Here is a 16,939-nt window from a genome sequence, read left to right as displayed (position 1 = left end):
TTAAAATCACCTAATTTTTCTCTTTAAATGATACATTTTCTCAGTTTAAACATTTGATATGTCATCTATGTTCTATTCTGAATAAAATATGGAATTTTGAAACTTCCACATCATTGCATTCCGTTTTTATTTACAATTTGTCCCAACTTTTTTGGAATCGGGGTTGTATATAAATGTGGAAGTAATGTATGTGTGGTTGCACAGACACGTGTATGTTCTAATGTATTTGAATATTAATGATCATTATATGTACAGGCCACTTTTACCATGGAATAAAAACGTGTATTCTATTCCCTTCTAGTGGGTTTATTGATAACATGCAATATTATCATATCGCTTATCCTCCATGTATTACGCCACTCTCCCCAATGGAGAATGAGCGTGCAATATTGTTCTAATATTGCACGTCATCAAGACAACACGATGCCACACGTCAGAGCTCACGCGAAGGTCCAGTGACAAAACTGTGCATGTGCAGAATCATTTCTTTGTTTGCTGGGAAAGAGAAAAGACGAGGCTAATCTAGTGCTAGGTTTAAGCACGAAATAAATAAACTGACGATGCACTGAACACCTGAAAGGTTACCAAAACTTCATTATATATTCGAGAAAAACATGCCAATGGACGTCGAAAAACTGGCAAAGAGACATGTCGGAAATGTAAAACTTAAACTCGGCAGAGAAAGAAATATTAAGAGTATTATCATGATTTTTCTCATCTCGTTATCTCTAACCGCTTTATCCTGTTCTACAGGGTCGCAGGCAAGCTGGAGCCTATCCCAGCTGACTACGGGTGAAAGGCGGGGTACACCCTGGACAAGTCGCCAGGTCATCACAGGGCTGACACATAGACACAGACAACCATTCACACTCACATTCACACCTACGGTCAATTTAGAGTCACCAGTTAACCTAACCTGCATGTCTTTGGACTGTGGGGGAAACCGGAGCATCCGGAGGAAACCCACGCGGACACGGGGAGAACATGCAAACTCCGCACAGAAAGGCCCTCGCCGGCCACGGGCTCGAACCCGGACCTTCTTGCTGTGAGGCGACAGCGCCAACCACTACACCACCGTGCCACCCGTCATGATTTATTACTGTAGTTATTTAATGAGAGTTAAGACCTTGAGAAATAAGAATATAGATAGAACCGTAAACTGTTTTTGTCTCGTTTCAAAATTAACTTTCAAATCGTCTTAATTTCAATCGTGTAAGTTTGACGTTAACTTAAAACGTAGGCCTTGTTGAGCTGTACATGGAAATTTCATTACTTTAGAGTGTTGTGAGCTGGAAATATCCCATATGAACTCGAACCTTGTAATACTTGTGTCACAATTTTGAGTCCATTTGGCCTTAAATAACCGGAATCGAATGCATCAGTGATGTTCTGCTGTGACAGAGGAAGCTCCACTGCACTTATAATAATGTTAAATAGGCCAAGCTATTTTTGAACTGAGAACTCTGAGCAAGAATCTGGATATGCGGCCATAGTCACCAAATAATCTTTCTGTACTTGGAGATGCGTTCAGACGGACATGAACCTCTTCAACAAGTCCAGACTTAACATTCATGACACTCATAACTGAATGCCTTTCCTGTTGGCGTCACTTGAGTGACTGTAAAGTTCCTAGAAGTTCCTGAGTAATCTGCTTCAAGGAAGTGTTCAGGGGTTTTAAGATGCATTCATGATATGAACAGTACATTGTGGTTTGCTGTACATCAGGACTGGGAGGGAAAAAAAAATCCCACAATGTTGTAAGTAGATACCATATCTGCTTACAACATTTGTGGGATTGTTTTTTTTCAGTCACTCATAACTCTGTCAATTTTCATGATTTTTAAATTTTGTTCAGGGCGGCAGGGTGCAACTTTTCTCACTCTTGCCGCTTTTCCACTACCAACGCGGCTGAGTTGGGCTGAGCGGGGCTGTTGGGGTTGCATTTCGACTACAACCGCGCTGAACCGTGCTGGCTGGAAGTGGGTGGACACATTGGGTGGAGTTAGCGAAAGTGGGTGGACGTCACGTGATGTCGTTAGGCGGCGCAAACAGTGACATCAGTGATCTTTTAAGTGGTAGTCTCACGACCCGGATAGTAAACAATAAACATGGAGTCGTTAGTGTTGCTGGTCTTGGTGCTGTGGCTTGTTGTCACCGACAATGCCAACAGATACTGGCAAGAGCGTATAGATGAGGTGAGGCGCATAAGGCTTCAGAAATTCTCGTAATTCGTAATTATTATTCTTCCGGGTTTACGGTGTTTACAGATCCCAGCGTGCTCGCGGGGTGTGTGTGGGCATGTGAGGACACTCCTCCTCACCAATCAGTGCACAGGGGAGTGTCTGCTCACGCCCCTAGCCCCACTCGGCTCGGTTTGGCTCGCTTCAGCCCCACTCCAAAACCGTGCGAGTTTTGGGTGCTAAGCAGGGCTGAAGCGAGCTGAGTCGTGCTGCTCAAAGGTAGTCGAAACACGAGCCGTGTCGGGCTGAAGTGAGCTGAAAAAAGGTAGTGGAAAAGGGCCATAAGCGTCTTTCTTACTCTTTCAGATCTATAGGGGGTGTCTGGTCACTGTACCGGTTTGTAACAGCTAGCGCAAATTACTCTGACTTAAGTTACAGTCTCTGTCTACAGTGCCTTGCAAAAGTATTCATCACCTTGGTGTTTGTCCTGTTTTGTTCCATTACAAGCTGGAATTAAAATGGATTTATGACGGGTTAGCACAATTTAATTTACACAGCATGCCTACCACTTTTGAAAGGTGCAAACTGTTTTATTGTGACACAAACAATAATTAAGATGAAAAACAGAAATCTGGAGTGTGCATAAGTATTCACCCCCTTTCGTATGAAACCCCTAAATAAGAGCTGGTCCAACCAATTCACTTCGTAAGTCACATAATTAGTTGATTAAGACCCACCTGTGTGCAATCAGTGTCACATGATCTGTCACATGATATCTGTATAAATCAACCTGTTCTGGAAGGACCCTGACTCTGCAACACTACTAAGCAAGCAACATGAAAACCAAGGAGCCTCCAAACAGGTCAGAGACAAAGTTGTGGAGAAGTATAGATCAGGGTTGGGTTATAAAAAATATCCCAAACTTTGAATATCCCAGGGAGCTCCATTAAATCCATTATAGCAAAATGGAAAGAATACGGCACCACTACAAACCTGACAAGAGAAGGCCGCCCATCAAATCTCACAGACCAGGCAAGGAGGGCATTAATCAGAGATGCAATAAAGACGCCAAAGATAACACTGAAGCAGCTGCAAAGATCCACAGCGGAGATGGGAGTATCTGTCCGTAGGATCACTTCAAGCCATACACTCCACAGAGTGGGGATTTATGGAAGAGTGGCCAGAAAAAAAGTCATTGCTTAAGAAATCATGTTTGGAGTTTGCCCAACAGCATATGGCAGACTCCCCAAACACATGGAAGAAGATTTTCTGGTCAAATGAGACTAAAATTGAACTTTTTGGCCATCATGGGAAATGCCATGCGTGGCACAAACCCAACACCCTAAGAACACCATTCCTACAGTGAAGCATGGTGGTGGCAGTATCATGCTGTGGGGATATTTTTCATCTGCAGGGACAGGAAAGCTGGTCAGGACTGAAGGAAAGATGGATGGCACTAAATACAGGGCAGTTCTGGAGGAAAACCTGTTTGAGTCGGCCAGAGGTTTGAGACTGGGACGAAGGTTCACGTTCCAGCAGGGCAAGGACAAGTATGTTTTTATACTGCTAAAGCTACACTGGAGTGGTTTAAAGGGAAACATTTAAATGTCTTGGAATGGCCTAATCAAAGCCCAGACCTCAATCCAATTGAGAATCTGTGGCATCACTTGAAGATTGCTGTACACCAACGCAACCCATCTAACTTGAAGGAGCTGGAGCAGTTTTGCCTTGAGGAATGGGCAGAAATCCCAGTGGCTAGATGTGCTAAGCTAATAGAGACATACCCCAAGAGACTTGCAGCTGTAATTGCAGCAAAAGGCGGCTCTACAAAGTATTGACTTTCGGGGGTGAATACCTATGCACACTCCAGATTTCTGTTTTTTTCATATTAATTATTGTCACAATAAAACAATTTTCACCTTTAAAGTGGTAGGCATGTTGTGTAAATCAAATGGTGCTAACCCTCCAAAAATCCATTTTAATTCCAGCTTGTAACGTGACAAAACAGGACAAACACCAAGGGGGATGAATACTTTTGCAAGACACTATAGAGATATCATAATGTTACTCCGTTTACTTGATTTTCTGTTCTGTTTCTCCAATACACTTCTAATACTGATGCCCCTTTTCCACCAAAGCAGTTCCAGGGCTGGTTCGGGGCCAGTGCTTAGTTTGGAACCAGGTTTTCTGTTTCCACTGACAAAGAACTGGCTCTGGGGCCAGAAAAACCGGTTCCAGGGTAGCACCAACTCTCTGCTGGGCCAGAGGAAAGAACTGCTTATGTCAGCGGGGGGGCGGAGTTGTTAAGACCAACAACAATAGCAAGACCGCGAGAGGGCACCATTTTTAAATAAGCGACGAGCTATCATGGATGCAGTAAAGCAGCAGTCATCCGTTGTTGTTGTTGCTTTGATGTTCGTGCCAAGGTTTATGCAAACGCAGCGACGCAACTGATGTATACAGTGATGTAATGACGTGGCTCCCCTTAGCACCCCGAGCTATGGAAAAGCAAACTGGTTCTCAGCTGGCTCGCAAGTTGAATGAGTTGTGAACCAGCACCAGCCCTGGCCCCGAACCAGCCCTGGAACTGATTTGGTGGAAAAGGGGTACGAGTGTGTCCAGTTGTAGGTTGAGCTGAAACGATTTTTTTTTTCTGCCTTTGTATGTCTTCAGGTTGGTACACTCTGGTCCAGATAGAGGGTCACCCCAGCCAGGTGGGGAACTATCCTTCGCTACACGCACAGGCACAAGACTGGGCATCGAGACCCATGTTTTCCGAGCTGAGACCTGTAAAGACCTGTCACTGTGGACCAGATACATCGTCACTGGCTGCCACACCGCTGCTGAGATGATCAAAGAAGTGACTACCAGTAAGTACAGCCCTGATGGGAGGATATTTCTTTCAGTTCTTAAATTGTTTGAGGCAAAAATGCTAGCATTGCCCTTTTCAGTACTGTCCCATCTCGCATTTTGCTGCAGTATTCAGATTTTTGCTCCTGAGAAACAATTTTTATTCAGGCCAGTTCAAATCCACAGTGTCCAAAACTCGCTGGAGGATTTACCCCGTTCTTCTTGGTAACACGGTAGAAATTTGGGTTGGGTAATTTTTGCATAGATTATTAAATCATATGATTATTTGCCACATATTTACGTTTGCGCCGAGTCCAGTTCATCAGCTTTGTCGGACAATGATTTCATCTTTCTAAACCACTGTTTAGTGAGAGAGTTTTAGAGAAATGAGTGCAACGACATAAAACTCTAAACAGGATTCACCGTCTTCACTTGTCTTCATATTTGTATAAACTACTTGAATTGCTATGGAGTTGATAGAAACCCAGATTTGACTGGTTAAATGGGGTGTGTGTGTGTGGTTTCTTGTAAATTCCCAAAAGCACTACGGGTCATTTAGTAGATGATAACGTGCGTCATTCATATCGAAAACATAAAAGAGAATGCAAGTATTTTTAGAGTGGCTGAGTTCCTGTGTGGTCTCAGTGCGGTTGGCAAAGGGTACAGGCTAAAGCATTCTGGGAAATAAAGTGCTGGAGCAGTCCCTTTGGACCTCACCAAAGTTATAGTAGGTCCACCCCCCATCCCCTTTAAGTTTCTTTGAAGGCTCCCCCCAAGGAAACTAAAATTTCAGTACAGCTGCACTTAGAGTAGTAATTCTGAAACTAGATTCAGCAACATTTCTTCCTATTTTTCTTACAAAAGTCCATATCCAGGCTGTGCCTTTTGTGTTTTATCAGGTTATTAGTTCCCGTGTCAGGAGATAAACTTGTACAGGCGTAACTTTAGTGCACAGTGTGCTGGTGCAGTGACTGCTGTTCTGTAAAACATGTGCAATGAAATCAAAGTAGGATATTTAACAAAAAAATTCATTACAGTTTAATACAATAATTATCATACATTCATGAGCCACTATTAGGAACAGCATACCGCTATTAACACACCGTTCTTTGCTCTAAGAGCATTCTCAACTCTTCATGGCATGGATTCCACAAGATTTTTGGAAACATTCCAGTGAAACTCTGATCAGCACTGACGTAATTGCTGAAGATTTATCGGCTGCACATTTATGCTGTGAATCCCCACCATCCCCACCATCACCACATCGTAAAGGTGCTGTATTGGATTCAGATTTGGTGACTGGAGAGTCACTGAAGTACAGGGAACCTCATGGTCATGCTCATGGAACCAGTTTGAGATGAGTAAACCGTGGCCATGAAGGGCAGCACGTGGTTGGCAACAATACTCGGATAGGCTGCGGTGTTCAAACGATGCTTGCTTGGTATTAACAGCCCCCGAAGTGTGCCAAGAGAACATCCCCACAGCATTACACCACCCCCACCAGCCTGAACTGTCAACACAAGGCAGGTTGGATCCATCCCATTCATATCACGTTTATTAGACTAGACGTTTTTCCTCCACTATGAGGTCTTCTGCTCTTGTAGCCCATCCGCCTCGGGTTTCGGACGTTGTGTACTCTGACATGCTTTTCTGGTCACCATGTTTTTAAAGAGTGGTCATTAGTTACTGTAGACTTGCTGTCCGCCAAAACTTAACTTCTAGTCATAGAAGTTAAGTTTGTCATACAGTATTTGGGGGCATTTTTATTTGGCCCTGATGCCTGTATTCTGTTCATTCTGGTTGAGTCTTTATCCATATTCCCAGCTCAGTCCCCGGTTTTGAATTATGCAAAATTAGCGGTTATGCAAGACTTGATTCTGTTTGCTCAGAGAAGGACCTTTAAACTGGCTCTGGTTTATTTTCCTCCCCCTAATTTTCTGTTCATCGGATTTATAGTATTTATTCTGTGACCACTACAAGCCCTTACCCTGTCAAAGGAATGACTAATGAGTATAAAGTTTGGGATTTTTCATTTTCTATGAACAGTGTTGTTAAGTTAATCTTGTGTTCGTCTTTTTGCCATTATTATTTCATTTTTAAAAATGGAGGTCTTTCTGCCTTGTTTGTTTCCATAAGGAGGAAACGTACTGAGCAAAATGACACGGAGTTGATTTTATTGTGCAACTTGAATGCACTATACCCGAAATAGTGCAGGCATGAGTTCCATGTAGAGGCGGTATTGAGAAAAATATTAATGTGACACTAATTCTCCATATGTACTCCTACTCCATTATCAGTGTCATAAAAGGGGGGGGGGAATTACACAAAACACACCGTCAACATGAACTTGACACCAAATAGTTGTTCAGACTTGAACACAACAAATGTCTGGAGCCATAAATTCCTGGCATGACTGCAAAGCCGGGTGTTGTAAAAACCCGCTCTGGCTGGACAAAGGAGATTCCTTTGCACTGACCGTGGCTCAATGGAGTCTCTTTGTGTGCTGATGAAAGCAAGTGTGTGAATCCACTGTGTGGGAAAGCCTCAGTCAGCCTTTTAGGTCAGGAGTAAAGTTACAGTATTGTTAAGTACAAAGAGATGAATGAGAGTGAGAAGGGAGGACGTGAACCTTCTTGTCTTTTCAAAAGTGTCTTTTTCATCATCAGTACAGTCCACAAGAAAGGCTTTTAAAAAAAAATTATAGATGAATTGCTACGCCAAGTGTATGTAGTAAATAACTCAGCTGGCAGAAACCAGTAGCTTTTATTTGTTTTTTAAATTTTACTGTGAATGCTTTCCTGAAGAGCTTTTTAGTTCATAAAACCAAAGCAGATCTTCCTCTCCTTTTTTTATGTTGGATATTTTATAAAAAGAGTAGGTTTGCCTGTTGTAAAAAAAAATATATATATCAGGGCACGTTTAAAAGGGCGTTTTTCTCTACCATTATGTCTATTATAACCTCCAAAACAAACGCTGAATGGCTTGGAAATACTACACAAGCATAATTGATCACTGGGTGATTCAGAATGCTTTATCTCATCTCATTATCTCTAGCCGCTTTATCCTGTTCTACAGGGTCGCAGGCAAGCTGGAGCCTATCCCAGCTGACTACGGGCGAAAGGCGGGGTACACCCTGGACAAGTCGCCAGGTCATCACAGGGCTGACACATAGACACAGACAACCATTCACATTCACACCTACGGTCAATTTAGAGTCACCAGTTAACCTAACCTGCATGTCTTTGGACTGTGGGGGAAACCGGAGCACCCAGAGGAAACCCACGCGGACACGGGGAGAACATGCAAACTCCGCACAGAAAGGCCCTCGCCGGCCACGGGGCTCGAACCCGGACCTTCTTGCTGTGAGGCGACGGCACTAACCACTACACCACTGTGACGCCAGAATGCTTTATAGTGATGTGTAATAAGCTACTCTCCCGTCGGCATTAGGGCTAATCTCAGGAGTCCACCCTCCGAGAGTAGGAATGTCGAGCTTTATAAGGTAGGGATAAGAACCCGGGTTTAGTAGAACTTGCCCATGGAAGCTGTGATTTTTAGGTATTGTCTTGGGCATCTTTACGTATTGAGTTGTACACTCTTTATTAGAGTTGCACAGTGTATCTGAAGTGTAATATATATATTTCAGTTGTGTGATGTGGTTTGTGTAAAATGGGACACTTTCGATGCTGCGTTGAAATAGGCCAGTGCTTATGATGTCGCATTTCGCTTTGAACTGACTTTACTTTGCATTCAAACTGGCTCCAGTAACGTGTACAGTATGTCACCTTGCTGATCACAATGGGCAGTGACTAGATAAAATCAGTAGGTTAAAGAGGCTATTAATCCTTCAACTGAAAAACAGCCCACACAAGGAAGTTGGCCATAAATTTGACCAAGCAGCGTCAAGACTTGGCAGACTAAACATTTTTCTCGAGAGTTGACGTCAGGCTTCTAGTGGAGTGACTCATGAAGTCTGAGACTCTGAATTCATTTCTGTGCTACTTGCCTGAACAAATGAATTGTCTAATTTCTACATCGCCTGATTCTGGAAGAGTGTGATTAAATACACGCAGGATTCTGTAAGCCCGAGTCGATGCTGTTCAGTGCCTTCGCAGACGCTCTTTGGACCCTACTGTTGGTCCTGAGGATTAGTCACAGCTCAGCTGGTAGAAGATATTTCTCTTGTATTACAGAACATATTAGGAACGGTAGGTAATTTTTTAAAAAAGCGTTTCAATTAACAGCTGTGCCTCATCTAAAGTTAATTAGTGCAATTTCTTGCCGCCTTAATGCGTTTGAGACCAAAACAGTACATAATAAAAACAGTAAATAGCCCCATTCCACAACTGTAGTAATCCATATTATGTCAAGAACTGCTCGACTAAGTAAAGAGAAGACCTCCATCACTACTTTAAGACAGGAAGTGTCTTTTAATGAATAAAAATAAAGGTTAAAAAAACCCATTTGATTAAAAAGTGCATGGCGGCACAGTGGTATAGTGGTTAGTACTGTCACCTCGCAGCAAGGAGGTTCTGGGTTCGAGCCCAGTGGCCGACGAGGACGTGTCTGCGTGGGTTTCCTCCGGGTGCTCCGGTTTCCCCCACAGTCCAAAGACATGCAGGTTAGGTTAACTGGTGATTCTAAATCGACCGTAGGTGTGAATGGTTGTCTGTGTCTCTGTGTCAGCCCTTCAATGACCTGGCGACTCGTCCAGGGTGTACCCTGCCTCTTGCCCATAGTCAGCTGGGATAGGCTCCAGCTTGCCCCCGACCCTGCACAGGATAAGCGGTTATGGATAATGGGTGAGTGAATGTGTGTCCAAACTTTTGACTGGTGGGGGATGAATTTGTGTGTAGATATTACAAATGTTCTTTTAAGTGTGTTTTGCTATAATTGCATTGGTTTTGCACATTTCTGAAGGGGGGAAACTGGTCCTCATTAGATTAGATTCAACTTTGTCATTGTGCAAAGTACAGGTACAGAGTCAATAAAATGCAGTTAGCATCTAACCAGAAGTGCAAAATACAGTATTATTCAGATTTGGTGACTGGAGAGTCACTGAAGTACAGGGAACCTCATGGTCATGCTCATGGAACCAGTTTGAGATGAGTAAACCGTGGCCATGAAGGGCAGCACGTGGTTGGCAACAATACTTGGATAGGCTGCGGCGTTCAAATGATGCTTGCTTGGTATTAACAGCCCCCGAAGTGTGCCAAGAGAACATCCCCACAGCATTACACCACCCCCACCAGCCTGAACTGTTAACACAAGGCAGGTTGGATCCATCCCATTCATATCATGTTTATTAGACTAGACGTTTAACTCCACTATCGCCTCAGATTCCTGTTCTTGGTTGACAGAAGTAGAACCCGATGAGGTCTTCTGCTCTTGTAGCCCATCCGCCTCAGGTTTCGGACGGTGTGTACTCTGACATGCTTTTCTGCTCACCATATTTTTAAGAGTGGCTATTAGTTACTGTAGACTTGCTGTCCACCAAAACTTAACTTCTGTGACTAGAAGTTAAGTTTGTCATATTTGGGGGCATTTTTATTTGGCCCTGATGCCTGTATTCTGTTCATTCTGGTTGAGTCTTTGTCCATATTCCCAGCTCAGTCCCCGGTTTTGAATTATGTGAAAAATTCAGTGCACAATACAGTATTATTTACAGATAAGTACTAAAAATAATTACTGCAGCATAGCGATGCTATACATTACAGTACATACAGTGATGGTGAGTTTGTTTTTATTTATATATAATAAAAATAAAATGTTTGTAAATATTTAAATGCACATTTAGAGTGGACAGGATTAGAGGGTTGTATGTCCAGTTGTTTATAGGTGCAATAAAGTGGCAGTGTGTGCAGTAGCAGCACTGTGAACACGTACTGTATGTACAGTAATACAATCTGATAAGTGGCACAGTCTGTGCAACAGTCAGTGCGTTTACATGCACATCCAAATCGAGCTACTGTCGGTAATCGAGCTAAGGGTCCCAGCAGGGGTGCCAGAGAAATCCAATCCTACATGCACACAAGGAAATCGAGCTATTGTGTGAGGTACATTGTGCAACCGAGCCACAGGTGGCGCTACACGCCCCATCGTGTTGGTACACTTCCGGTTGTCGTCATGAAGAGCTATTCAAGAGTATAAACAAAGTTATCAGCAGTGTTGCCAGATACTGCTGACGTTTTCCAGCCCAAAACATGTTCAAATCCACCAAATTCCACTCAAAACCGCCCAATCTGGCAACACTGGCAGTTCCGTGTTCACAAGTTCCGTGCTCAAGCTGTTAGGCTTGCTCTAACAGACTGTATGGCTACAAACTGTCCTGCGCAGACCACTGTTTTGTAAGACAACTTATTTTGCACAATTGTATATTTTTCTAAAGTCCATTTTTTGCTTACAAAATTTTTTTTTTTGCTTACAATTTAACTTGTCTTAATAAACACACAAAGTTCAATTGTTTTGTTTTTATTGACATTCTTCAGATGTTGGACACACATTACACACACGCACAAATACAATGACTTGTTTATGTACACAATTCACAGCTATGCAACAGCTGTACAGATGTATTTGGTGATACAGTAAGTGAGCTAAATTTTAACAGTGAACAATGCCACAAAAAGAAAAGATTCATGCCGTTGTCATGCCGACCGAGGCTGTTGTGTTTCCTGCTTGTGGTCTCGTCACTCGTCACTTCCGGAAGGGGCAGTGCTGAAGTAAGTAGCTCGAATATGTAGCTCGATAGGGTATACATGCACTAAGTAGCTCTACAGAAATCACATAAACTAGGTCGTGTAGCTCGATTCCGAGAAATCAAGTTCGGTTCAATTTCAGCTGAATTAAGGTGTATACATGGCATTTAGAACTTCGATTTCAGTCGAGTAACGGCAGAAATTCGATTCTCTCTATGTGCATGTAAACGCACTGACAGTAGGTGGTCCATTTCGTACAAGAAATTAATGCTGTGAATGGCATGTTAAAGGGCTACTTATTCCCCCTTTTATTGTAAGTTTTAACCTCAGCCAAGTTTAAAAAAAATACTAATAATAGATGTAGGTCTTTATTTCTAGGTATTTTTGTTCAGGTTTTAATGATTAAATTTAAAACCCCACACTACAGGTCTGCGCGGGTCGGATTTTTCAGTCCCGCTCCCGCCCGCGCCCACAAAAAAATTATGATTTTCAGTCCCGCTCCCGCCCGCAAATCCCGCATGATGCAGACGTTCGCGTTATTTCTCAGGAAAGTTCTTGTCTTGACACAGCGTGATGGTGCCCCGCCCCCTACTTTGAGTGGATTTGAGCATAAATATCTACAGCTCACATTTGTTATTGTTTACCTTGTTTCTGAATTCAGCATGTAGTATCTCTAATAATAATAATTAATGCTGTGAAACGATTAAAATATTTAATTGCAAATCGCACATTTTTATCACATGAGAAACCATTGTAATTCTCTGATCAGCATAAAGTGAATGGGCTTGCTTTGTACCAATGTTTTCTTTTTTTTTTTTTTATTGCAAAGCAGAGCTAGTAAAAGAAGTGAATTGATTTCCTGCTTGCGTTAGTCTACAACTTTAATCAGAGAGACAGATTACACAGTGACGGTAGGCTTGACTCAATGCTATCCCAGAAATCCTTCCTGTAATATGCAAATTTGGCCACCTCTGATTGGACAGCCAAATTTGCATATTACAGGAAGGATTTCTGGGATAGCATTGAGTCAAGCCTACCGTCACTGTGTAACCTGTCTCTCTGACTAAAGTTGTAGACTAACGCAAGCAGGAAATCAATTCACTCATGGTTCTCTTGCTAGCTGGGTGTGAACTGTGAGTCATTAGAGTGATCAAAGAATTTCCCGTTAGGCTGATCAACGGCAAGTTTAAGATGCCATTTCTCACTCAACCTGGCAATCTGACTTTCTCTGCAAATTTAGGCATCTTAAAATGTTTTTATTAATGCCAAATAAAATGTACAGCACAAATTATATATGATGGACATAAATTAGTAATTTATAAATTTTATTTCAAGCACGTTTTTAGTTAGCGGGACTGCAGCTTATCACCGCTCCCACCCGCGCCGCATATGTGCACTTCCGGTCGCGCCCGCAATGAGCTTTCAAAATTTGTCCTGCGCCGCACTGCTTTGCGGCGGGTCCCGCGGGAGTGCAGGGCTCTACCCCACACCATTTTCCTAGAGAGCGCATCACTCCGAGCCTCTCAGGAACTTAGACGCACCTCTGTATGTGTTTCTGTTCATAACTGCTCTCTGACGAAGCCCTTTTCCTTGTTTCAGGCTGCATGTATAAGGGTCAGGACTGCAGGCTGGTCATTCACTATGAGCTGGGCTTCTCTGTGCTGGCTGAAGGAGAGCCTCCTCATGGCCATCCTCTATTCAGCTACCCCTTTGAGAAACTCCGAATGTCCTCAGATGACGGAGTGCGGATGCTCTATTTGGATTTCGGAGGCAAAGAGGGTGAAATTGTGAGTAAAGTAAATCTTAATTTTATACATGTCAGATCATGAAATCCAGGGACACGTCTGCCCGGGGGCATTTTGAGTTATTGACAGATTCAGAAAGTACAGTTTCTAAGCTTTCCAATGATGCCTTCCATGTGGAGATCTGACAATATTTGAAGAATGTGTGGCCTTTTGAAAGTGCATAACTCTTAAAACAGAAAAGGGAGAAAATCGCCCTTAAAGTTTTCCATCTCCGCTACTCTGAGTGCAGGGCGGGCACATAATGCTGCTCATTTGCATGACATTAAGGAAAGCCCTACCCCCTACGATGCTACTTTCATGTAAACAAAGATCACCACGTCAATTTTCCTTCCATGCAAAGTATGCCCAACACAATTATGAAGTACAAAAATAAGTCCTAAAGTATACTTTAACGTTTTGTGGTTGAAAAATTACTCACACCGTAAGAAAGATAGCACGATGATGACACAACTAACACAACACTAGTTTCATGTAACCAAACCACAACACTCTCCGTTACATGCAAAAATAACCACACAGCCTTAGATTAATAAACTTACCCCATCAGAAAGAGAAACGTCGCCTTGCACACACCAATGCCTCCGATGGAATATGTAGTTCTAGAACACTTCCTTTTGCTAGGGTTTTTTTTTGCTAGAAATGGTTATCTCCAATGTAAATACTGTGTGTCTGTTTGCTTCGCGGTGTTTCAGCTCCTCTGCGCTTTGTTTAGCTTGCTCCATATTCATTCCATAGTGAAATTACATGCCTGTATGCAGCTTAAGTAGCCACGAGCTCAGCTCGTATCATACAGCTGATTCGCGAAAAAAATAAAACAAAAGACTTAAATCATTATGTGAATGGCCCATATGGTAATTTACCCACACCCCCCAGCAGGCTACAGTCTTGACAAAAACGAGACAATTTGCAACAAAAATGTATGCTTTTCCAACAAAACAATCTATTATCTGAAATACTGATTGCATTCTTCAAGATCTCAACTTGCACATGATGGAAAAAAACGAAAATCACAAATTTAAAAAAAAAAAAAAAAAAGCTTCTTTTGCGATTTTGGCCGACATGTGTCCCTGGATTCCGTGAAGTGCCACATATATAAACTTTTTTTTTTTTTCCCCTACCTCCTTTTTTTTTTTTGATGAAATATTTTCTGTCTCATTTGTGTCACTTATCATACAGTTGGGTCACTGGTTACCACTTCTGTTTTAAGATCGTGGGGTTTTTCTTTCTATTCACAGCAACTGGACCTGCACTCGTGTCCTAAGCCTATTGTCTTCATTCTTCACTCCTTCCTTTCAGCGAAGATCGCCAGACTGGGTTTACTGGCCTGAAATGAACTTCTGAACTGTTTAATGAAACTCCCCATCAAGGACTCGGCTGGTCCCGGAGGGGAGACGACAAGAGAGTTTCTAAATGTACGATCTGGACAAGACAAAACAGAACCGAAATGTCTGAAAGACTAGTAAGAAAAAGAGCAGTGGTAAATATCCATCAGTTACATTTTTTTTTCCAAGCAGTGATCTGATTGGTCTATTTTTAGAGTGAAACACAAATCAATTCCACACACGCTGATTTACACTCGGACAAAATGATCAAACTCTGAATGAACACTAATTTGTGATCAGCTGTACACAAACTAGTAGCTTTAGAGTTCATCCGATTGAGCAGTATTAAGCACTTAACATGACTGATAAAAAGACGCATCTGTAATGGATCTGTGCAAGTAGATCTGTCTTATGATTCTGGCAGCTAATTATGATTATAGAATGACTTGTTTTGAATCCTGTAAGTTCACAGATTAAAAGTTGCACAGTGTAAAAATGGGTCCTGTTTCTGTACACGGTGTTTTTATTGGGAAGGTTTAGTCCTCTGTGAAAGGATATTCTAAGCATTAATCATCAACATTTCAGCAGAGTCCATAAGTATTCAGAAGAAAGAAACTGGGATTATCTGCCATGCCATGAAAAATTTCATTTATTAACCATTCCGCATGTATAGACAGATCAATGACTAAGACCTCAAAAAGCCAAAATGTGTCAATCCTGTTAATTGTGAAATTTTGTGCGTCAGGCACGCTCATCGTTGACTTCTCTGTAGCTTGAAGCCACTTTATAGTCAAACTATGCTCGCGGTGCTTTCATATCAGCATGCAAATGACAAAATTTAAGCAGGTTGAGTTAAACAATAATTCGTGAGGCTCCAGCAGGATGAAGCGTTTCACTTGTACTGTCATTGTTCAAAGACAAAACGCGCTTTTACTTGTGATTTGGTGAAGAGCCTAAGGGGAAGTGGTACAAGTGGCTCTTTTGCATTACCCGAGGAAGTAACCGATGACTTGATTTCCCGTTCTACGTGTAAAAACGAACAGTGACTGCCTACAGTCACGAACAAAATGGATTACTTTTCTGAGAAATGCCACAGGTCTAAAGAGAACCTTCAGGATGCGGAAAAGTTGGGTGGCATTTCTGCAAAACATGGCATAAAATTCTGTAATTTGACTTCAATACCATAAACAAGCTGCCGATTCAAACTGCTGTACAAGTTACAAAATGCCTTTTTTTTTTTTTGCAGAGGAAAAAAAAATAATGCTAAAGGAAGCCAGCTGTGTGTTTTTTGGTATATAAACTAATGCTTGAACTAGACCAACACAGTTTCTGCTCCCACAGCCAGTGAGCTCATCTTGAAATCTGTTTTTGAGAACTGTTGAAGGTTGCCAGCATGTTGTACAACTCCCCATTTACCACAGTCCCTCTGGGCACCCGCAGAGAGAACAATAGGCCTCTGTGTGGCTGGAATGCAGGCTGTAGTGCTGCCAAAATTGAGAGCCTTTTGAGCTTGTCCACACTGGACAAGCGATGCCAGGGGGGCAGCTGATGAAAGGGCACTGCTTCAAGAGGACACACATTTACCTTTGATGTGAGATTGGAAAGACCAATAGGGTCTGGGTTTGCATAAACTCCTGAACAGTCAAAAGTTTGGACATTCGGATTTTTTTTTTTTAATTAATTGACACTTCATGTCAAAGTAATGATGGATGTTGTTTCTCTTTACATAGGCTACATCCACACAGCAACGAGATTTTTAAATTTTTTTTTTAAATATCACATCCACATGGGCAACGGATCAGTAAAATTTCAGGTTCATATGGCAACGCAACGCTTGCTGAAAACGATGCAATACACATGCCACACCTCTACGTGCGCTGTAAGACGGTCCCATCGGAGACACCAGAACAATAGAAGAAGTAGACGCATGCGCATAAACCCATAGATTTACATAGAAGACTAGATGCCTCGTCCCCGTTGCCCGTCAACGAAGTCGAACGTCCGCACATGGCGGCCATCTTACCTCAGACAGCTGGCTTACCCATTACATTGTGTTGGTAGCGATATGTACTTTTCAGATGACC

General features: G+C 42.4%; 1 protein-coding gene across 1 annotated transcript in view; it reads left to right on the top strand.

Moving 5' to 3' along the window:
- Positions 1–15,351, top strand: part of sntb1 (syntrophin, basic 1) — a 75,281-nt gene extending 59,930 nt beyond the window's left edge. Inside the window, exons 5-7 of the mRNA XM_060921736.1 lie at positions 4,854–5,050; positions 13,328–13,515; positions 14,769–15,351. Of these exons, the coding sequence (XP_060777719.1) occupies positions 4,854–5,050; positions 13,328–13,515; positions 14,769–14,861 (478 nt within the window). The 3' untranslated portion in view covers positions 14,862–15,351. The remainder of the gene's footprint in view (positions 1–4,853; positions 5,051–13,327; positions 13,516–14,768) is intronic.
- Positions 15,352–16,939: the final 1,588 nt, after the last annotated feature.

The sequence above is a fragment of the Neoarius graeffei genome, chromosome 5 (genome assembly GCF_027579695.1).
Source record: "Neoarius graeffei isolate fNeoGra1 chromosome 5, fNeoGra1.pri, whole genome shotgun sequence".
Classification (NCBI taxonomy): Eukaryota; Metazoa; Chordata; class Actinopteri; order Siluriformes; family Ariidae; genus Neoarius; species Neoarius graeffei.
Note: the sequence above shows the minus strand (reverse complement) of the source record. Positions and strands in the feature narration are given on the sequence as shown.